General features: G+C 37.1%; 1 protein-coding gene across 1 annotated transcript; it reads right to left on the bottom strand.

Annotated features, from left to right (window-relative positions):
- Positions 1 to 475: 475 nt before the first annotated feature.
- Positions 476 to 23296, bottom strand: Chordc1 (cysteine and histidine rich domain containing 1). The gene is made up of 11 exons (XM_017799266.2): positions 23075 to 23296; positions 19730 to 19779; positions 16661 to 16717; positions 15697 to 15854; positions 13582 to 13685; positions 12633 to 12691; positions 8686 to 8756; positions 7630 to 7735; positions 4893 to 5012; positions 3973 to 4035; positions 476 to 3746 (listed from the first exon to the last, which is right to left on the bottom strand). The coding sequence occupies exons 1-11, from the start codon at positions 23136 to 23138 to the stop codon at positions 3603 to 3605; spliced, it is 996 nt and encodes a 331-aa protein (XP_017654755.1). The 5' UTR covers positions 23139 to 23296; the 3' UTR covers positions 476 to 3602.
- Between the last annotated feature and the right edge of the window lie 929 nt (positions 23297 to 24225).

Genomic DNA, 24225 nt, shown 5'->3' with positions numbered 1-24225 from the left:
AGCTTACATTTCAGAATGAACTCATGAAATGATACCAGTAAATTGCCATAGATGATCTGCAACGAAACAGCACAAAACAACCCATAATGCTCATACAGAAAAATGTAGAGCTGTTGAAACAACAGAAAACAAAATTGAAGCTCAAAATATCTAACCAAGTGCCTCAGCTGGACATCAGATCTCATAATGAACTTTTAAGGTTTATTGTGGGAGTGTCTAAGGCCTAGTTTTCAGTGCAATTTTTTTTACTTATTTTATGTGTATGAGTGTATTGTCTGAATGCATGTAAGTGCACCAGTGTCATGCAGTGCCCGCTGCAGAGGTCAGAAGAGGGTGTTAGATCCTCCTGGGACTGGAATTACAGGTTTCAGTCACCATGTAGGTGCCTGGAATCAAACCTGGGTATTCTGCAAGAGCAGCCCAGAGCTGAGCCATCTCCCTAGCCCCCAGTGTAATCCTTTTTTGAAAAAAAGATTGTGTGTGTGTGTGTGCCCATGGAGGCCAGAAGAGGGTGTCAGATGCCCTGGGACTGGAAGAGGTGGCTGTGTGCTGCCAAGCATAGGTTCTGGAAAGCAAACTCAGATCTTTCACAAGAACAGCAAGGGCTCAACAGACCTGGTGGTTGCATGCCTTTTAATGCCTTTAATAATCCCAGCACTAGGGAGGCAGAGGAAGGTGGATCTCTGTTAGGCTCAAGGCCAGCCTGGTCTACACAGTGAATTCCAGGTCGGCTGGGGCTAGAGAGAGACCCTGTCTCAAAAAAATAAGATACCCGCCCCCAAAAGTAAGGGCTCCCCCAGAGTAATCTTTACTAACAAGGGGGTTAAGAACAGTCTCTCAACAGTCCTTCAAGATATTTGAAAGAAATGTTTTAATGGTCCTCTTCACTCTAATGAACAATTTATTTAAAGAACACCAAAAAGCCATACTTAATAAAGATTAAAATTCCTAGCATAAAATATAAATGATAAAACAGGAAGTCTATCGCTAGTAGAGTTGCTTCAAAATTTACATTATCCACAGACATCTGATTTCAATTCATGCTTTAATTGTGCTACTGGTTAAGCAAGATAGGTCTCAAGAACTACCCATTGAAAGTTCCACTAAAAATAGCTAAAATTTAACATTCTTCTTTAATATGTCATTCCAAGGCTAATGTCTTAGTTTTGTAAACATTCTACAATTATGCAAGATTCTAACATGGGGTGGGGGGGAGGATATATACTAAGTATAAAGCATTTGTACTATTTTTATAATTCTGCTAGCATAAAATGGTCTCAAAATAAGAGATTAAAAAAGGTCAACTTAGGATATTACTTCCTTTGTAGAAGTAAAACAGCTATGCAAGATAAATATTTTAAGTTTCTCAAAGTATGTATCTAGTTTTAACTGCTTTGGTACAGTTAATTATTAAGAAAAAATATGTATCTATGGAAATAAGTTCTTAGATAACAAGTATTTTTATTAACTTTTCTTAACAAACTGACAGTAAAACATTCTTTCCAACAAATATCATTTAAGTATAAATTTCACTTAATTTTTTATCTGAGCAACATTTAGATGTTCTTAAAATAAAGCAAATTAAATGGTCACAAATTAAAGATATTACACAGCAGTATTAAAAAATAAAATAGTGCAGTGCAGCAAAGTCTGAAGTTAGAACATTTCACTTTAATAGTGCCATCCCAACCGATTAGATACTGTTCATGGGGAAACAGCCTTAAGAAAGAAGTGATAAAAAAGGTATAATTAGTATTGTGAATCAAACTGTTTCAACTTCTTTCTTCAAATTGTAAGCAAAATCTCATGCTTCTAAATGAACCTTTAACTAGACAGGGGTTCTATTTGGATCCACGTATTATTGCCCCAAATTTTTTGCCATGTTCCTTCATCATCAAAGCTTGACAGCAAGATTTTTTTTTTAAACTGTTGCAGAGCTAGATAATATCTTTAACACTTATGTGCCAATACTAGAATGATATATACATTTATTTATTAAAATAGTACTTTGGCCATAATGAAAACTTCTTTGTAAGAATTCCATTAATAACAAAAGGTTTGGTAAGGAAATACCTTTTGCTTTCATTTTTTACCTATATACGTTTAATATGGAAATTTATTATGTTCTGACAGAGTTTTGGCCTTTATAACATTTTAGTTTTTTCCTCGAGATCTGCCTCAAAAAATAACTTATTCATTAATGGATCCAACAGGCATAAATAAGAAATTCTGTATCATCTATAATTAATTCAAGAAGCACAATATGTAACTAACACTATCAGTAAAACTGTCACTCTTCATGAAAGCCTTAAATAAATCCAAAGACTTAAGCTACCATATTTACTTAATGGTAACAGGTACCCTAAAGTACAGTTTATGCTTTTAGTTTTCCTACAGTGCACTAATTTTTTTGCTGCCTTGACCAAAGCATGTAACAGAAACAACTTAAGGGAAGAAAAGTTTATTTTGGCTCATGGTTTCAGAGGGTATAGTCCATCATTGCCCAGAAGGCACAGTGGCAGGAACATAAGACACAGATTCTTTCTATGGCCCTGACCAGAAAGCTAGGAAACCAGGCTAGCAGGGTGTAGAATCTTCAAAGGTCCAGCCCAACCTCCTAAAGGCACCACAGCTTTCAAGTTGGTGCCATAAACTGAGGACCAAGAGCTCAAAACATGAGCCTGTGTAGGGGTGTTCCAGATTCAAACCCCAACAGATACACCTTAATGAATTTCAACAAAGTTTTAGGTTTATAATTTCAAAGATAGAGTTTTTCATGAGGGACACCAGATAATCACTAACGGTTTAGACTATAAATCAAGCACAATTTAGTCAAAACACCATAAAGACTTTTATGTGATTTTTAAACATTATTGCCTATCCTTATGAAATGGTGAATTTTAACCAAATTAATAATTCTGTAATCTTAATTATGTTCCCTACAAATTATACTGCTTGGCAAGTAATATGGGTATTGAAGTAATCTTTTGAAATTAAATTAACTGCAAACATAATTTTCTAGTCAGTGTATGCATCCTTCTTTATCTACTGAACTGCTTCAAAATTAGTCCTAGAAAAAGTAACCACCTCGCAGGAAAAAATACTACTAGAATTTTCACCTTTTTCTTAAAGATTTTCAAGTATTGTAGGAACAGAAGTCCATAGAAAACCAATTCAAATTTGACCTTGCTTTACCTAAGGTATGGGATAACAGGGATATCAGGGAAAAACAAAGCAAAACGTAACAAACAAACAAACAAAACCCAACCAACCAACCAAACAAAAACAACAATGTCCCCTTTTCTTTCTCTGCCTAGAATCGTTTAGCCTAAGATTCTTGCAATCATGTTTATGGGTTCTTTTCCCGCTTCCTCAAGTATGGGGTAACAATTATGGTCCTACTAGTGAGGAGAAATGAATAACTGACATTTGGAACTCCAAAGAAAATGGGAGGCACAAAAATTTAACTGACTTTGGCTTTTAAGAACATCATGATGACCCTAAAATGCCACATTCAAAAACAAAGATTATATCAGCAAGCTACTACTTCACCACACATTAAGAACTCTGCAACAGACAATAGCTTTCTGTTTCTCTTCCAATCAATTTGCAATATCTTTTTGTTTCTCCTGCTTTTTGGTTGTAGGCAGTTCAAGACTGGCCCACTGCATGGGTTCAGCCTTTCTCATGGTGATCTCAATCTTGGTTGCAGTCATAGTTACATAACTTCGCTTAACATCAATCACCTGTAACACACCAAGAGTAAGCGTGAGCTTGGTGCTTTTGTTGGTCTCAGAGAAACACATATCTTGCTTATGTTAGCACCAAAGTCAAGCCCTGGTGGCTATTTTTATGCAATTTAAGTTTGGTAAGACATGTTAATGTTACATTCATGAACTTTCCATTAGTAAGGGACATTTTTTATTCTAAAAATGTGATCAGAAAAAAAATTGATGGATTTATAATACTTACACCCCATAATTTCACATTTTGATGAAATTCCTTCTCTCCTTCAAATACAATGTGTACATTTAACTGAAATACATAAAGTTGTTATTTTCTTGGTGCTGGGTATTGAAACACACTAAGCACACACTGTAACACTGAGCCACACATTAGTCAACGTGATTAAATGACTATGATAGTTAATCTTGGTTGTCAACTTTAATATACCTAGGAAGGGGGAACCTCAAATTGGGGAATTTTCCTCCATCAGATTTGCTGGCATGTTTGTTAGGGGAATTTTCTTGATTACTAATAGATGTAGGAGGGCCTAGCCCACTGTGGGCACTGTCATCCCTGGGCAGGTCGGCCTAGGCTGTATAAGAAACCCAAGAGCAAGCCAGTAAGCAGAATTCTCCATGGTCTCTGCTTCAGTTCCTGCTCTGCCGTTCCTCAGGGATGAACGTTACCTGGAAATGTCAGATGAAACAAATCCTTTCCTCCCCTAAGTTGTTTTTGGTCATGGTGTTTTATCACAGTAGGAGACAAAGCAAACTAATATACTGATCACATTTACTGAAGGTTTGTAAAATAGAACACTGACTACACATTTACTGAAGGTTTGTAAAATAGAACACTGACTACAAGGTCTGATATTAAATTAAGCTACAAGAAAATGCCAACAATGTGGGTTATTTTTCCCTCTATCATTTAAGAAAATGACTACAAAAAAAATTAACTAGAAGGTTCATACTAAGAACTCTTCTAAGCTACTATACTTCTAGAATACTTCAGAACAAACTCTATTTTATACTGTGATTTTTACTTAAAATACTGTTTATAAGAAATTCCTATGTAATTATTCTCATCAGAAAATAAGAACTTTCATAAAACACTAACATGTAAACTACGCCAAGATAATTTTCTATTCAGTTATTTAATGTACTTACCAATGTACTATTTGCTTCTACTTGGCTAAGTTCTGGAAGTGAGTTTTTAGCATATACTGAGATGGTGACTTCACCCCCAGTTTGGTGCCAGTCATGTCTACATGGAACAACTTTTTTCCCCTGTAATATAAGAAAAGCTCTGCAATCTTAAAAACTGCCATATAATGAACATCTTCAAAAGAATCGACTCATCTAATAGAGGAAAAACTACTAGGCACAACCAAGCATTGCATGTCTTTGGGGCAACAACTCCAACAGTTTCCACCAATAGGTTAAAGAATAAAATGGGATGCTTTTTTATTGGTGGTGGGGGGGTCTTGAGACAGATTTCCCTGGGGCCCCAGCAGGCCTGGAATTTACTACCGCTACCTCTGCCTCCCCAGTGCTGGGATTAAAGCAAGTACCACCACACCCAAAAATACAAAAATACTTTAATAGTTTATGATTTGAAAACACCCTCATTCCTCTAATTTGGCTTTTCTTCTTTAGCTACATTATTACTATACATTTAGAAAGGTAATTTAAGAAGATTTTAACATCCTATCTATTAAATCTACTAAGTACTGTCATAAAAACATGCTTTTAAGACAAATGAAAAAGGCATTTATTTGTTTAGTGGGATAAACAAGACAATACTGTATCTCATGCATAAAAACCTTGTGTTAATTTTCCATTAAGTAAGATTCTGCAGGGAGAAAATAGTTGCTGGGACTGGGATCAAGATGGCTCAACTGCTATAGTGCCTGCTGTGCAAGCTTGAAGACACAAGTTCAGATCCCTGGCACCCACATAAAAGAATCCAGATGTAGTGGTGTGCATCTATCACCCTAAAGATGAGGAATGGAAACAGGATCCTAGGAGCTTACTGGCTAGTCAGTCTAGGCTTAAGAAGAGACTGTCTCAAAATGTAAGTTTCAGAGTGATAGAGGAAGACACTCAACATTGACCACTTCCTTTCAAACCCAGGCACACATACAAAACACGCACTACACACACACACACACACACACACACACACACACACACACACACACACGGTTGTCAACTAATAACTATTTCTTGCTTATGATCACTAAATTTTCTTGTTCTCTTGTATGTGCATGCAGAAAATGTGAGAATTTACAGAAATCACCTTTTGATTGCTACTATGGAAATGGCCAGTGTCCTTCAGTGTTTTACTATTACATCAATGGATTTTTTTTTGTTTTGTTTTGTTTTTTTAAAGCAAATGGTGATTTGTTTGTATTGTCTGTGCTTTTTGTTTGTCTCCCTGTAGCCCCGCCTGGCCTGGAACTGGCTACTTAGATCCCGCTGACCTTGACCTCTTTAGTGGGATTAAAGGTGAGCACCACCACACCCAGCTGCTGATTTGTTTTGTGAGAACAATTTAACCACACAATTCAAGAAACTCTGGGATACTATTATTGAAAAAAAGATACAAGCAAAAAGCATAGTTCACTAAGGATTATACTCTTAAAAACTTAAAAAAAATATTTTATTGATTTTTATTTTTTATGCGTATGAGTGTATTGCCTGTATATGTATAAGCACACCCATGTTGTCCAATGCCCACAAAGGACAGAAGGTGGCTTTGGAAACCCTGGAACTGGAGTTATGGATGGTTGTTAGCTGCCATGTGGGTTCTGGGAATCAAACTCAGGTCCTCTGCAAAAGCAGGCAATGCTCTTAACCTATGAACCATCTCTCCAGCCCTGGATTATACTCTAAAATATTTTTAAAATAGTAAACATTTTTTTTCCTAAGTTAAACTTTTAAGGTTTTTGACCTCAAAGAAAACAATACATAAGCATACCTTGCTTTTTGGTAGGTAAATATTCCCAGAATTTTTGTGGTTAATGAATTATTTTAACTATATGTCATTAAAAAGCAACAACATTGGGATACACACACATTGAACACAATCTAAACTAAACCAAAAGTTTATTTTTAAGTTAAAAGGTGTAAGTTTTATGAAACAGAAAGGTTCACTACATGATGTTATTAATGAGAACATATCCTAAAAGACTACTTTATGCAGCATGTTTAAAATAAATAGCAAGAGCTAACATACAAAATCTAGTTAGCAAAAAATTGATTTCCTTCTTAAAACATCAAGGGCTTTTAGAGACTTATATGCACAGCCCTAAGTCTTTAAAATTCTACCCAGTAGGAACTAATGTTCAACAACTCCTTCTCTTTTTTCCTCCCTTGATAATTTCCCAATTGCAAGCACAAGCAGTGACATCCAAAAGAATTTCATCGTAAGAGTCTAGAATGATTCTCTTTGGCTACCAGACTGTACGTGTGTGTGTGTGTGTGTGTGCGTGTGTGTGTGTGTGTGTGTGTGTTTGAATCAAGTTTTAAGTGGCCAAAAAAGAATCAGAGGCCTAAATTTTGGTTTAATAACAACAAATTAACAGTTAAGTGATTTTTAAAAACAATTTTAGAAGTGAGAAAAGGCTATCAAGCTAATTTTAAAAGAACAGACAAAAATCCTTCAATGCGCGAAGGTTAAACGTTTTACCAAAATTCACATAGCTGCATCAATACAAAGGATATTTTGTTCAACAGGCAGTTTTGACAGGTTGATTTAGATTAATTTTATTTTATCCATGCTAATAATGCTTTACCCTGTCAGAGAACAGTTTTTGTATTCTGAAAGCCTACTAATCTCAGATCCCTTAAAAATAACTTTGATGAATATAAGTCAGTGTGTTATTTTGAAAAGGTTACTTACAGCATCCTTTTTTGTCCACACATGTTTCCCTGTTGTACAGCCCTCTTGGGCCAAGAATGTATTAAAATCAGAGGTTTTTCTTCTACAACAGCTCCAATATTTCATCCTTTAGACAATGAATAAAATCCAGTATTATTATTGTGATTAAAAAACAAAAGCTGAAACTTGTAAGTAACTTACAAGTTATTAAACAATTTAAATGAGCATATATCAGGAAAATAATTTAAAAAATCAGGGTGTCATTTAACTTTGTAGCTTTTGAGTAAATCACAAAATTCCAAGATAACAACTAGTTTCTCATTAAGAGCACACATGTCAGTTCCCTCATGAAACCACCAAACGTGATATGGCCAAAGATTTATGATCTTCCCACTTCAATAATCCAGTAGTGAACATGAAACAATTAAAAACCAGTGTTTACCTTCTCAAAGAAGGTAAAACCACTATCACCAACTTCAGAAAATATCCTACTCTAAGCTTTAGCCTGAAGCACATGGAAACTAAGATTCTAAGATAGTGATGCTTCTATATATAAACTATATCACAATATACAGACTCCAACTTGAAAGCTATGGGAAAGTATGAACTTTCTTGGATAATGATGCTTTCACTGCCCCATGGTCAAAAATCCTAACTGTCCTACAAAACATAAGCCTTACAAAGAAAACTAACTTAAGCCAGAAGCATGGTGGTATAAGTCTGCAATACTGGTCCTCAGGAAGCTAAGGCATGAGGATTCTGAGGTGGAGGACAGACCCTACCACCTAGGTAAGACACTGCCTCAGATTAAAAATAAAAAAAAAAATTAAGTCCAGATAAGGAAGTCATCACAATGTAGTCACAATGATTACTTAAAAAAAAAAAAAAGAAAAAAGAAAAAAAGTGTTATTTTTCTCCCGTGTTAAAAAAGGCAATCCCCTATTAGATTATAAAGATTAAATGGTAATGTAGATAAATGTTGTACATAAAAAATTATCTACATTTTTCTACATTCAAGCTATTAAGGTTTAACATTTCTAATCTCTAATACAAATATTTTAGTCATGCAAAAGTTACCCTTCATGGAAAATAGGCACTCCAGAATGATAGACACAGACTTCATCTAGACTTTGTAGACCCTGGTATGTCTAAAAAAGAGAAAGAAGAAAAAAAAATTAGCTACTCACCTCTCACTTTCATCTTACACCTATCTGTAATGTTTACCCCTATGAACTTTGCAAAATACTCAAAAATAACAGTAGTCACCAAGAACTCTGGAAAATTCATCCCAAGACATTCAATTAAGGAATGGAAAATGAACCCCTTTTGGGCATGGTTAAACTTTAGGTCCCTGTGAGGAAAGCAAATAGAACAGTATTACGAAGCTTTCGGCCTTTTTAGGCATGAGGTCCCAGTCAACTATATTCAAGGATTTAAATTTACAGAAACATGTTGAAGTCAAGGGACTCAAACTCTCAACAGAAATACAGTTGCAGCATGATTTATGTGTACAGTACACTCTGTGTGGGCATTATCAATTAGTATGAGAAATCCAATAAGCAACTGTGGAATTTTTAATGGAATGGTGATTTCTTATTCCCTACAAATGGTAAAATGAGCTGCAGACCTATATATACATCCATGGTTTGTCTGGAAGATCCGGGCCCCATTGCTGCTGTAGGTGAAGGCTCTACAGATGAATTCACAAAAAGTTATGTTAATAAAACATGGATGCAGCTGGTAATATGTTCTCTATTTTTGTATTCATATTAACTACAAGTACAGAAGATAAAATTGGTGTTTGCTTTTTGTAAGTACGAAGTGCTAGGTTTATTTATCTCCATAAGCACGTAAATTCCAGGATGTTTGAATCTGAACTTATCATTTATCACCTAAATCCATTTCTCATTTTATTTGATGGCACCAACTCCACTTAAGTCTTCTAAAGCAAAATCAGTCTAAGTCCCCTCAGTTTTTCCTTTACCTCTGTGAAGATATCATTAAAATCCTGCCAATCTCACTGAAAATATCAATTTAACTTCTCAGAAACTAGAAAATTTGAGGCAATCATAATGTACTGTTTCCTACAAACTCATTTTCTACTCTTTCTCTTCTCCTCTTACTATAATTACATAATTATTGTCATTCTCCTTGAAAAGTCCTTCGATTAAAAGCACCTCACACCTTCCATCATTATCAGTTTTCAGTGTTTCACACATTTAAATGAACCTCTGCATGAGAAAAGAGCCATAGCTCAGAAATAAATATTTCTGAAGACATAACATTAGTAATAAAGGAAAAAGTTGGGAAACTTCATTTCATGGACATTTAAAGTCCTTCTGTTTATCAATGACATCATTACGATGGCAAAGAGACAAAGTATCTTTGACAAAAAATTTGCAGATAAAATCTACAGATTTCCTTCAAAATTGGTAGAAAAAGACAAAAAGAATAGGAAGGAAAAAGTAATTGCAGCACAGTTAAAAACAGCTTTCATAAAGCAATGAAAAGGGCAGGACCCTGGTTATATGCCACAAATAAACTTAAAAAATAAGTGAAAAAAGACAATTAAAAAAAAAGGACAAGTTTTATGATTTCTTTAACATTAACTTCAAAAAACAGGCCAAAACTAATCAATATTGATAGAAACCTCTGAAGAGAAAATATAAGAGTGACTTAAGGCATGCTTCACAGCACTACGTGCTCACTGTGGAAGCCCTTCAGTTTTAAACTTGTATTTGCGTAAGTCTTAACAAATTTCAATAAAATAAACATTTCCTCAATGGCATCTATAAAGATTTAACTTCCCATCACTAGATGCTCTTATATTGTTTATCTCTTAATTTCAATCCACATGAATAAACTATATTGTGACATTCCATTATTTCTTTTCTTTGTAGGACTGCCATCAGCTCTATCACTGTATCTCCTCCCTCCCCATTTTCAGTATTTTCAGTTTTCAAAACTCACCTGAAACCTGCTCTGTGATCTTGCTCTAGTAATGCTGCCATCTATACACCTTTCTCACTCTAGAATTAATGATTCCCTTTCATCTACTACTTCTACCTCATACATAGGAAGTTGCAGTTGCAATCTGATTCCTATTTTAGTAACCAAGATAATTTCAAATCTCATGGGAGGAAAAATAAAAACCTGTATGTACCCCATCTTCACTCTTAATTAATGGTACTGTAACTGGCCTGGCAGGGATGACGGTATTTTTTGAAGAGATGTCTGTGCCCCTTATTTTAGCTATCAGACTACTGAAACAATGAACTCCAAGAAACTGGAGTCCTCCCAGGACCTCATGCAGAGAGAAAAGAACGTTTAAAGCTTGGGCCAGTCAGAGGGGAAAGGGAAAGAAGAGACAATGAGTCAGTAGAGGCCTGGAACACACCTTGACTGGGACTGCTTAGATATGTACATACTTGGTCCTATATTTAGACAGACTTGGAGACTTGGGAGGAGGGGTCTGCTGGATCATTTCTCTTCTGAATGTGGGCCCAATAAATAATTTTTTTTCTTTTCATTATTATTTTGGCTTATCAAAGATGGGTGGCTCAATCTTGCTTCTTGTGGCACAGGTTATGACCCTAAGTCTTGTAATCATACTAACAATTGCCCAGATGATTGAATTACATACACATTTGCTCTGCACTGAACACTGTCACAAGCTTTCGAGATAAAACAAAAGGCAAATTAAAACCCTATCTTCATAAACCTTACCATGAGACAGGGGGTAAATGGTAGACTGAGTCAAAGGAGGTTAAGAGTGAAATGGAGAAAGAAGCATTAGTAGAGATGGAGGCTATGCACGCATTCAATCACGTCTTAGCAACTTATTCTCCAAAAGAACACTGCCTGATCTACAACAGTAACCAACCTAGCTTCTCTTCTTCCAATTCTACTTCTGTTCAATCAGTGCATGTTTATGGTTTGTGACAGAAATTGCTAGAGACAGGTGTGGGGCCTTTAATTCCAGCATAAGCAGGAGGAGGGAGATAAAGACCAGCATGTGAATTTCAGGCCGGCTGGGGCTAGCAACAGGGAGATCGTTTCAAAAAACAAATAATATAAAAATAAATAAATAAAACGAACAAACAAAAACCCACCTCTCCTCCTGAACTAGTTAAGGCAGTACATACCTATAATCCTAGCACTCAGCTGAGGGAAAAGTTTGAGGTCAGGCTGAGTAAGATTTGTCTCAAAAACCAAACCAAACCACCTTTAATCCCAGCACTGAGGAAGGAGATAGATCTCTATGAGTTTGAGGCCGGCCTTGTTCTCCTAGTAATTTCCTGGCCAGCTAGGGGTACATAGTAAGACCCTGTCAAAAACAAAACATTCCTAAAACAGGTAATGGCTTACCATCATACTCTAAGGTTAGCCCCAACCCTCATTCTGGTTTAAGCCCTCCACTATCTTGCCTACTTCTTTACCCACTCCTCTCATACTGTTGCCCAAGTCCCATGACCCTGTCACTCCCTCTGAGAAGCACAGCTTTTTAAAGCCTCTCTACATGAGTTGCTCCCTCGATGAAGAGCTTTCCTGCCCCAAGTTTATGACTCATTCCCTATCTAGTGCCACATCAAAAAGACTTTCACTGACAAATCTTACTTAAATAGCTCCCAACTAGAACTATAGTTGCTTGGTCTGCTTTATTTACAACCATGTCTACCCAAATTAATTATTTAATTGCCTATTTTTAACCTTCTGCCCACAGTAGAATATTTGCCCCTTAAGAACAGAGGTTTCTCTTTTATTTGATACTATTATCTCCAGCCCCAAAACAATGTCTAGAACATATTAACTGCTTTAAATGTTAAACAAATGAAATTTATTCCCATAATTCCACTGATGTTTCTCTCAGAAAGTCTCTTACCGTGTTTGTAGCCCCAAACTTTAGCAAAGTATCCAACATGTAACAAGCATACAACTATTTGCTAAGTTTGGAGAGTTTAGAGAGTCCTTTGATTCAATATTAAAATTTTATTTTGTAACATCTGAAGCTTTATAATATATACCTTTGAACACCCTCCATTTTTACAAGAGGTCCCAATCTTAACTTCATCACTGTCTTCTTCTGAAATGAAGAAAAGAATAAAATAAGATTTCATCACTATCCTCTTTTGAAACGGGGGAAAATGTAAAATATTAAATAAAATGCCACTGTTGTGTTATTCTTAGAATGTTTCCTATGAAATAATTCCTATTTAAGGAAAAAAGAAACAGAAAGGAAAGACAAGGAATTCACAGCAGCAGGTGTGTTATGCACGCACATTTGTAATCCCAACATTTGGGAGTCTGAGGAAGGATGATCATGAAATCAAAGTCAAATGCGATTACATGGCAAGACTGAGGCCAGCCTGAGCTATAAGGGCAACATCTTATATCCAAACCAAACCAAACCAAACCAAAAGTATCTTATTATTGTCTATACTTTGCAAATAACATATAACACACTTTCATTCTATAATGCAATGCTTTATTCAATCTTTTTTCTTTTCTCTTTTTTTTTGATCTGTTTTGAGACACCGTCTCCCTGTAGCCCCAGGGGGCCTGGAACTCACTATGTAGACCAGGCTGGCTTCAAGCTCACAGATATCCCCCTGCCTCTGCCTCCCAAGTGCTGGGATTAAAGGCATGTGCCACCATGCCCAGCTGCTGTATTCAATCTTAATGAAATCTTATGTTCTCTTGTAAAAGAGAAATCATGAAAGGATATTTTTGTCCCTTGATATTAAGCATAGGTCATATACATGATACACAAAGAAAAATTTTCAATTATCAAAGAAATTTAATTGTGAAAAGAATTAAATAAGGAAAAAAATTTAACAGATGATTAGTATTTGGGAATAAAGTAAGTTCTTTACTACAATCTACATTTTCACACATTCAGTGAACTACTGCTATCTCTTTTGAATGGCTCCATACTTATACAGAAAGACATAATAAAACAAAACAGTATCTTACCCTTTTTATCTTCTTCATTCCCTGATGACAGTTTAAGTTTATCAAGTGCTTGTTTTAGGGAAGCAGATATTTTTAACTCCAAATTTGTCATTGGTTCATCTGGGCTAGAGAATTTTGAAGCCTTATTACCATTATTAATATACAAAAATATTTCTTTGTACTTAAAATTGATAACCTTAAAAAACATCCTTGTGAAATGTTAAATTATTTGTGTGTATCAAGTTATTCTTAGAAGTATTTTACAAATAATTGTTATAACCACTACAATTTAGGTCTTAACAGAAATGGTTTCTCTATTAAGAATCTATTTCAAATATTCATATTATTGCCACAATTTTATGACAAAGCATCATGAGTAGTGTACAACCATCACATTCTTCTAATATTTCATAATGGTTAAGTTTTGTATATATACCTTGTTTAATCTTATTCAAAGTCAGTATTGAGCTCATTAATAAATGCAACAATAAAAACAAGTCATAGGTCACCACAGTAATGTAAGAGACTTAAGAACACTTCTGTTTTTCAACTGGCTACCCTACTGTTTAATAGTCTTTCAACACTGAATTAATATAGGTAGAATAAAATCACTTTGATCTTTTTAAAAAAATATGGTATTTATTATTTTTATGTATATGCATGTATTGCTTAAATATAGCTAAGTGCACCCATGTCATACAATGTCCACAGAGGACAGAAGAGGCTGTTGGATCCCCTGGAACTGGAGTTATGGACAGTTGTTAGCTGCCATGTGGGTGCTGGGATTTGAACTGGGTCTTCTGCAAGAACAGTCACTGTTCTAAACTGCTGAGCCATCTCTCCAGCCCCACTTTGATCTTTTTAAAAAACATTTTTCTGTGTATTGAGTCTTTTGTCTGCATGCTTGTTAAGTGCACTCATGTTGTACACTGTCTACAGAGGCCAGATGAGGGAGTTGGATTCCCTGGAACCAGAGTTACAAATGGTTGTTAGCCACCATGTGGGTGCTGGGAATGGAATCAGATGCCTATGCAAGAGCAGCCAGTGCTTTTAACCTCTGAGCCATCTCTCCAGGCCCAATTATTCTGATCTTTACAGTCTGTATCTAAAAATATTAATGAGCAAACATCAAAAGTCAGGATACTTATCTTGATCCTATATTACATGTTGTTCTATTAATTTATTTAAGCAAAATCAATAAAGTACAAGTTGGGAGGGCTGGAGAGATGGCTCAGTGATTAAGAGCACTGGCTGCTCTTCCAAGGGACCTGGGCTTGATTCCTAGCACCCACAGAGGAGCTAACAAGTGCCTGTAACTTCAGTACCAGGGGATCTAAGACCCTCTTCTGACCTCCGAGGGCTCTGCTTGACATGGGTGCACTCACATACATGCAGGCAAAACACTCATACACATAAAAACAAACAAAAAAATTTTTAAACAGAACAAAAAGAACACGTTGGGAATACCATAAATTCATAATAAGAATAAAAATTTCAACTGGTTTCCACTATTTCTCTTTTATTGTACTTTTTTAAATTACCAGAGACACAAATCTGAAGCCCAAATCATGTTTACTTACATTCTGTAGTTTGGTTCTAAAGTAGTCACTACCTAATATGAAGATCTGATTTAATGGACAAACCTAGTAACATGTATGGAAACATATGAAGGAATCTAATTTTACTTCAAAGTAAACAAAAGCTATTTTAAGGCTATTTTGACAGAGAGGCCATCTAAATCAAACAAACTAGTACTAATGAGAATAACTAGTTTTCAGGTACCTGAAAGCAAAGATAAGTGACTAGGTCTCTAGGTGCTTTCGCAATTCAAACTAATTCCCGGAAAGGAATTCATTTCACAGAATTTCCATCACGCCATGAAATGAAAAAGATGTCACCAGAAAACAAAGATGTGCAATTCCCCTATTCTGACAGTATTTGCACCTGTAATTATCAGTAAAATAAATCTATCAACAAGTTTTACTGTGTATATGCACTCAAATAAAAAAGGGTGAGGAAAAAGAAAAACATACATGGTGGCTACTACAAATTCTATTATACAAAATGTTAAAAGGAAATGCCACTGACAAATGTTATTATTAAAGTTACAAATAAAAGCAGATGTATAGAGTATACCTTGGCCTTTTTATTGCTTCTACTGGTTTAGGGGCTTGAATGATATGCTCCTGAAATTTGGGTTTTAATTCAGATAGTTCCTTCTTCTCAGTAGTCTTGACTTCGGGCTTGACTGGTTCAGGTGGCTTCTCACTATTATGCCTACCTTTTGTACAGCCCTGTTAGTGAAATATATGAATTAAGAGTTATGCTTTTATCTACTTCATTTACTTATGAATACATGTTTGTATTTTGGGGATACTGTCTATGTGGCTGAGGCTGGCTTGTCAACCATTTTGAAGCCAGCCTTCAAAAATTATTTATATATGCCAAAGTTATTTATTTAAAAAGGTCTCAGGCTGAAATCTAAGCTTTCAAGTGCTTGTCTAGCATGTACAAAGCATTGGGTTTGAGTCCCAGCATTGCATAAGCCTGGTATGGTGCCAGTTATAATCTCAGTACTTGGTACTTGGAGGCAAAAGCAGGAGTTCAAGGTCATCCTTGGCTACAAATAAACTACAAGGGACACTGTCCTAGAACAAAACAAAATGCAAATCAGGGGGTATCAATCTGAGTTTCAATTTTACCTACTTAATTGAAATATGACCGTAAGCAAGGTATTCTTTTAAAATTTGTTTTCTTATCTACAAAATGGAAATATGGGCTTTCTTTCTTGGTGCCCTATGAAACAATGGTCCATGTCAATGGTATCTTGAGAAACCGTGCCCTTCCTAACTGAAAATGTTTTTAGTTACTGCCTTACACTTCTTTCCTAATGCTCTTTCGAGACTCTAAAACCAAGAATTGAAATGACAAATGAGTAATTAGTACTTTAAAACTCTTAATCTTCAAACTATTTTAGAGGCTATTAAAAAAATGAACTCCCTTTGTAAACCAACGTGTATCCTGATAGCTGAGACAATGGATATCTAGATTCCAGGTGTATGTACTTTTAGGGAAATAACAGAAATAAACTAGTACTTACTACAATGCTTAAGAAGTCAGAAAAATCAGTTGTTCTTCTCTTACAGCAAGACCAACCCTATGAAACAAACAAACAAACAAAAAAACACCCCTGAAAACTGTTTTTTTCCCATGCCTTTTGTACTTATTTCCTTGAATCCTGAAGTTACATAAACAGAATTCACTTTTAACACGATTTATATTATGACCTGTCATCAAAGGAAACACATTAAAATAGAAAATCAGAAACTGCTTCTGTTTAAGAAAAAATATTTTATTATTTTTATTTTATGTGTATGAATGTATTGCCTGCATGTATGTGAGTGTACCCGTGTCATGCAATGCCATGGAAGTCAGAAGAGGGCTTCTGATTCCCCTGGAACTGGAGTTAAGGATGCTTCATAGCTGCCATGTGGGTGTTGGGAATTGAACTCGGGTCCTCTGCAAAAGCAGTCAGTGCTCTTAACTGCTGAGCCATCTCTCCAGCACCCCATTTTATCATTTTTTAAGATATCATCTATTGGACTAGAGACGTGACTCATTATAGCAAGTTTCCTAGCAAGCACAAGACCCTGGGTTTAAGTCCCAATACCCTCCCTCCTCTGCAATTCATATATTTAAAGGACCCAAGAAGTAAAGTTGCTTTACCTGAAAAAAAAAAAAAAAAAAAGGCATTATAATACCACAGAGGCCTATGTATTTGTCTTTGAAGGTAGAGCTAACCTTTCAGCCAGAAGCATAAGCAGACAGAAGCATGAGGTATCTAACAACTATGTTAGGGTTAGGGAGTTAAGAAATTTGGGAAGAACATAGATTCATATGCTATAATGTCCTCTTCCCCAAGGTGCTTGTTATTGTCTTCCAAGTTAAAAATAAGTCAGGGACAGAATACTGGTAATTATCTGCAAAGTTAAAGATGAAACATCAACAGGGCAGCTCTTGCTGACCCAGAGCTAAAAGGTAAGCTTACAGCAATGAATACTGTTGTTCCCTTTATCAAGCATGTATACTAGGTTTTAGGTAATACGGGAGCTCCTAACTGACTAGAAAGTTAAGTGACAATAAAATAAAACTAAATATATCCTCCTTGGTTGGCCAGAATAAGTAGAGGATTGCTTTGACATGTGGAAGACTACATCACCAATTCCTCATTGACCCTCAATAAAAGCCACAAGGAAAGCCAGATCTCTGTGAGTTTGAGACCAGCCAGCCTGGTCTACATAGCAAGTTCTAGGCCAGCTGGGGCTACAGGGAGACTCTGTCTCAAAAGGACCGAAAAAAAAAAAAAAAAAAAGCAAAAGCAAGCTAGAAGGACACTGGTTCTTAGATTCTTTTCTTGCCTTACTTACTCTTGCAAGATATATTATCCTTTCACTGTAGTCTAGCTTCATTATTTAGTTTTTCTTTTGGCTTCCACCTTTTGTCTTGACCTATACCACTGGGAAGAGGTCTAATTATTAGTTGCTTCACTAAAAAGACAGAGACTTTTTATAGTCCACAGTTAACAGTTTACCAAAACTGGCTTTAAGTTATTGTTTCTAATTCCAACACCCTGGGGAATAGGGAAATAAGAATAGAGGGGCCAGAGAGATGGCTCTTGCAGAAGACCCGTGTTCCATACCTTGCACACAAGGTGGCTAACAACCATTCATAAATTCCAGTTCTTCTGACCTGAGGGCACTACACAGCACAGTGTGCTTACACACATGCAGGCAATCGGCTCGTACAAATAAGATAAAAATAATAAAATATCAAAAAAAAAAAAATTCTTGAGTTCCTAAATTCAGATTAAATTCAAATGGGCCCGTTTCTTACAAGGCATAAAAATTTTGGCAGTGCATTTTTTAATATACTGTGCACTTTCAGGTTCCTCTTTTGTTTCTTAAAAGAAAATTTAAATATTTCATAATTTAATTTTTCCTTTACTTGTGAACTTTGTGGTCTCCTTTACTCTAAACTGAGATGTAAATGAACCCAATTACTACAACCTTATAGGCTTTAAAGAGCATTCATACTATACTGAGCAAAAAAAAAGAGCATCTAGTAAGAGAGAATTATGTCAGACACTGGGATATATACTGTGTTAAGACATGTCATAGGGAATGTGTTCTCAGATGCCAATCTGGGTCCTATGCTAGTCCTCAGTAAAAATAAAAACAAAGGATAAATTTAAGTATGAGAACATATGGTTACTAACAGTATTTTCTTGAGAACTGTACGTTTTCTCTGAACAGTCTCCTTTGAACATTAAAATTTTCTTTTGTTGTTAATATAAATTTAACTACTTACTTGGTTAAAGAGAAAACCAGTGGTCTTATACAGATGTTTTTATTCTACCTGAATTTCACTGGGCTATGGAATCCAGCAGTTCTGGAAAGCTCAGGTTTATGATACATATTCAGAAAACACAGACAACAAGGAGGTTGAGGAGATGGCTCAGTCGGGGGAAAACCACAGAAGCATCAGGACCTAACTTCTGGTTCCCAGCACCCATGAATATAAGCTAGATGCAAGGCCTATCTGTAACCACAGCTGGGGGGGGGGGGTAAGGGAGAAAAGTGGGTCCTCGGGGCTCCCTGGCTAGCCAGTCTAGATGTCTCAGAAAGCTCCAGGTTTAGTGAGAGACCCTGCTCAAAGTATTAGATGGGGAGAGATAGAAAATTACAAACATAACACTCCAGTTATCAATTTTTGGACTACCCACATGGGCATGCACAAGCACAGAACAGAGCAAATAAAAACCACATTCTTAAAAGCATTCCTAAATAGTCATTTAGAAAGAAAAATTGGGCCCAGAAAGACAGCACAGCAGTTAAGAACTCAGGCTGCTCTTGCAGAAGACCGGGGATCAGATTCCAGCATCCACATGGCAGCTAACTGCAGTTCTAGGGGACCTGATGCCCTCTCCTGACTTCTCTCGGCATTGTCGAACATGGATACACTTACATACATGCAAGGCAATATGGTCATACACAGTAAATATACTTTTAAAAAGAGAAAGAAAAACTGACAAGCTGAGAAAAATGGTATTATTACATCTTCAAGTTTACTATGCAAGTATGAAGAAACTGAAAAGGTATCTAGTGCCTACCTTCAGTGCATCATGGAAGACGGGAACACCTGGGTGGTATGTGCAGGCATCTGGTCAAAAACAGAAAGGGGAAAAAAACCACACCTCTTTATATAATGAAAAGTGTATACAATATATTTTTTTCCTTCAGGCAGTTATTCCTTAAAGCTTCATTAATCCCTTGTATTAAAAAATAGTAACAGATAAAACTCTAATACTATATACCTAGAGAAAATCACTATAAAACAGTTCAAGAATAACCAATATATTTTATATTCATCCAACTTTTGTAGCGAATTTTGTTTAGTATTAAAACTTTAAGCCTTAAGATTTGGCAATATTTCTTCTTTCTTTGATTCTTTGAAAAATCCATACATGCAAACACTGTATCTTGACGACATCCACTTCCAACTCCTTCCAGATCCCTAACACACCACCCTCCCTTTCAACTACATGCCCTCTTTTTAAATAACCCACCACAGAGTCCAAATTATATATGCACATGGGTATAGGGGTGTTAAGTAACTGCCCCAGCAGAGATCAACTTCCAATAACCTTGGCTTGGGGCAGGGTCTCAGGGAGCCCCTCCTCACTTCATGCTGGAAATTTCTACTTCACAGCACTCCTCCCCATCCTCTGGTCATATTTCAATTATTTTTTCATAAAAAAATCAAGTTTAAGCTAAGTGTACTTATAAAATGATCCATAAAACGTTCTGGGGATTCCCTAAAAAGATTCTGTAAAAATATGCTCAACATTTAAAAAGCTGCTGTAATACCCAACTGCTAAATTAGCATTCCTTTTTTTTTTTTTTGGTCTTTTTGAGACAGGGTCTCCCTGTAGCCCCACCTGTCCTGGAACTCACAGAGATCCGCCTGCCTCTGTCGCTGGGATTAAAGGCGTGGGCCACCACCCACCACGCCTGGCCCTAAATTAGCATTCTTAAACTGGGCCAGTTCCTAGAAATGAACCTTAAACTTCTAGTTTGTTTTTAGGGTTGACACTGATTATTCTGTATTCCTGTCTATTTCCACAGTAATCAGTTCGAACTTAAGTCTTATAAAAAATAATTTATTACAACTAGCAATGTAAAATATTTTATTTAAAGTCATCAAGTCACAGACACACCTATTCCCTGGCTATGTATGCAGTATCATGAGTTTAGAAGAAACAGACTTCATTTCTCTGTACTCTTCCCACCTCACTCAACCCTTCAAGTTTAATTTTTATTTTTCTAGAATCTGGATCCTGGTGTTACCTTGAAATGATTACTTCCTCATAACCCAAGAAATCTCTCTATCCTCTAGCTGATGTTACTTTCTTAGTAAGTGCTAGCTACATACAAATATTGAATCTAATGTACAGTCACAGGCATAAAATATATAATGTATACACACAGCAGGGCATAAAAAAGTCCTGTGATAGAATGACAGCAGGAATGAGTCAGATCTTAACCATGTAACTAGCAGGAGAAAAATTTGAAAACCACTGCTTTCAAAAGCAAATGAAAATTATTTGGCCATTTTCTTCATTAGGTTTACCAGTTTTGCTAAAATCAGTATCTCTACAACACAGTAGTGGTTAACTGCTATGGGCTTTTTAAATATTAGGTTTAGCCAAAATTCTCACTAATTTGTCATTAGTAACTGCTTCAGCTTTCTTTAAAATGTGGTTTAAAGGCTGGGTGTGGTGGTGCACGCCTTTAATCTCAGCACTTAGGAGGCAGAGGCAGGTGGATCTCTGTGAGTTCAAGGCCAACCTGGTCTACATAGTGAGTTCCAGGACAGCTGGGGCTACAGGGAGACCCTGTCTCAAAAAGACAACAAAAAAAGTGGATTAAGTACTCTTTGTAAATGTGTGCCTTCTTTAGTGTTTAACACGTACAAGTTACCAAACTAAAAATTTGGAAAGAGTCCAATTTTTGTTTTAAGACAACAAAATCCTAAGGAAATGAAATAAAGCAACATGGTGGATTATATAGGTTCTTAAGCATGGCACTTCCATCACTGCATTTCACTAAAAACAGAACTTACTGGTACTTTCAATATCAATCCTTTAATTTGTAATTTTATAAAACTCTTTCAGCCACATCCAGTGTGCTGTCTACTCCTCACCTCCGGTTCTTTCATCTGTCATACATTTGATCAACTTACTTGACATATTTATCTCTAGTTTCTAACAATTCCCACTTTGCTAAAGTGAATAAACCTTTCCAGCAACTCACTAGAGTTTCCTGCTGTATGTGAACCTGTTAATGGCCTAAACCTTAAGATAGTTTAGCCCTGTGGCTTTCCTGACTTCCTGGATTTCGTCTTTCCTACACACTGTACCATTTCACAGAAAGACCTTCCAATAACAGCTGTTATCTCTCCTGAACTTTAGGCCTGAATTTAGGCTCCTAAAAATATTGCCCCATGCCACAATCGGTGTACTTGGTATTAAAGTACAATGTGCATACACCAAGATAGTTTTTAACAATGGCTTATAGATGGAGTTATATCTTTTCCTCGTCTTGTACAACTCTTATTTTAAAAGAAGTCACTAATTTACAAGTGTACCAAGATCAATATTCCAAACACTCCAAAAATGAAAAAGAGTGCTAACGCATTGGTTTAAACTCTTTCACAACGCTTAACTGTGATACTACCATGTTGAAGTTCTCTGCTTTTTAAAGGGTCTGTGACTCCAAGAGCAGTTGTGAAGATGAAGTTATAAAGTGACAGACCAGTATCTGTCATATAAAAAACATACTATACATGCTAGATAAAATTGAAAAGTATTCCACTTCCCGCAAAATTCCAGTAATCTGCATAATTATTCTATTCACCAATTAAGAGTAACTGGTCACGCACATCCCCTGGCTCACCTAGTGTAGGCGCTGGCTTTCACTTTACATACCTAACTAGCTCTAGTGGTTTTGGAGGAAAACTGATCATACAGTTTACGCTAGCCCCCGCAAGGTCTTAAATTGCAGGCCAGAGTCAAAGTCCGGGCAAACGTCGCCACTGCGGAGCCGGTAACAGCGCACCTACCAAAACTCAGCAAAGAAACAGTTCACAGTCAAGAATGGTTCTTTAAAAAGCAAGCAATCTACAGGAGCCGGCGGACTGAACAAACACTGAGCACTTTTCACTGGTACTCCAAAGCGGCGGAAGTTCGCTGCCAGGATGGCCACCGCCAGCTCTCTGCATCCCCCACGCCCATGAATCACAGCAGGGCGAGTAGAACCCGGGTAGACGCCCCTGAAACTGGTCGGCGCTAGCGATGTCCACAGAGAGCGAGGGGCGCTAGGGACCCCCAGTTGCGCTCCCCGGCCGGGGAGTGAGGCCCGCGACCGCGAGAGAAGCCGCGGAGGGACCTACTTACCGTCCGCGTTGGCCTCAGGGTTGAAACGCTGCCCACAGCCGCGGTTGTAACACAGCAGCGCCATGCCGGGTTGCAGGTGAGGCAACACGCTGAAGACCAAGACAAGACACCACGAGCACCTGTGTCACGGACCCAGACGCTGGCGTCTTCCGGAAACCGCCGGTTCCGCTTTAGGAATTTTCGCGAACGTTCCGGTTGCACACGCGCAGAAGAAACAGGAAGAGGCGGTGGTAGATTCCGGTCCGGGGTAGATTCCGGTCGGACCCTGGCAGGTAAACGTAGTGGGGCGAACCCGGACAGTTATAGATGAGACACCCATGGGCTGAAGGGGAAAACCTAGCGAGCCCCATGCTTCCGGTTCCCTGTCGCTCCTCTCAGGTGGCCGGTGTTCTGCCGGCACCTAGTCTGGAGCGGTTCCTGGGGGCTACCGAAGCCGGAAGGCCGTGCTGGGCCGAGTCCTCTGCGAACACGCTGACGCTTAAAAAGAGGGATGAGGAGCACTGCATCCTGAGGATCTGTGCTCTTTTGGAATAGTTTTCAGTAACAGCGTTTGCGGCTCAGTCGCTTAACAAATATAAAATGCTTTAAACTAGAATTAACAAAATTATGGCCCAACTGCAATCCTATAATTAATCACAGTTCTAATATTTTAAGTAACCTTTGAAATTTTAAGTTGTTGATTTTATTTTATGTGTATACGTGTTATTCTTCCATATGTGTAAGTGCACCTGTGTCGTGCAGTGCGAGGGGTGGGGGGGTGTGGTGGGGGTGGGATAGAAGACGGTGGGATCCCCAGGAACTGCAATTACGGATGATTGTTAGCTGCCAGGTGGGTATTGGGAATCAAATCTGGGCTTTTTGCAAGATCAGCCAGTGCGCTTAACCACTTACTTATTTCTCCAGCCCCAACAGTTGAAATTTTATAATAGCCGCCACTTAACCTACTATTGAATCAGTCCGTTAGTCTCATCACTAATAGTAAAATTTCAAGTGCTGTATAAAAAGCACATTATTGTATTAATAGACAAGGTACAAATAGCACTGTCTCCCACACATACCTCCTAAATACGAGACTTTTGATTGAATAATCTTGAAATAATATACATAGTTTTTAAGTACAGGTAAAGAGCTATGCAATTTTCCAGTGATCC

The sequence above is a fragment of the Nannospalax galili genome, unplaced genomic scaffold, assembly GCF_000622305.1.
Source record: "Nannospalax galili isolate Female #2095 unplaced genomic scaffold, S.galili_v1.0 scaffold418, whole genome shotgun sequence".
NCBI classification, from domain to species: Eukaryota; Metazoa; Chordata; class Mammalia; order Rodentia; family Spalacidae; genus Nannospalax; species Nannospalax galili.
The sequence above is the reverse complement of the archived record's forward strand: the minus strand, read 5'-3'. Positions and strand labels throughout refer to the sequence as shown.

What these genes read in the sequence shown, in the direction of transcription:
- Chordc1 (XM_017799266.2), bottom strand. Translation starts at nt 23,138, where the DNA reads ATGGCGCTGCTGTGTTACAACCGCGGCTGTGGGCAGCGTTTCAACCCT. An exon ending in GAAGCAATAAAAAGGCCAAG is followed by an intron (nt 13,686 to 15,696) that starts GTATACTCTATA and finishes AAAATTCTCTAG; the next exon opens with CCCAGATGAACCAATGACAA. An exon ending in GTGCCTATTTTCCATGAAGG is followed by an intron (nt 7,736 to 8,685) that starts GTAACTTTTGCA and finishes CATTGTCTAAAG; the next exon opens with GATGAAATATTGGAGCTGTT.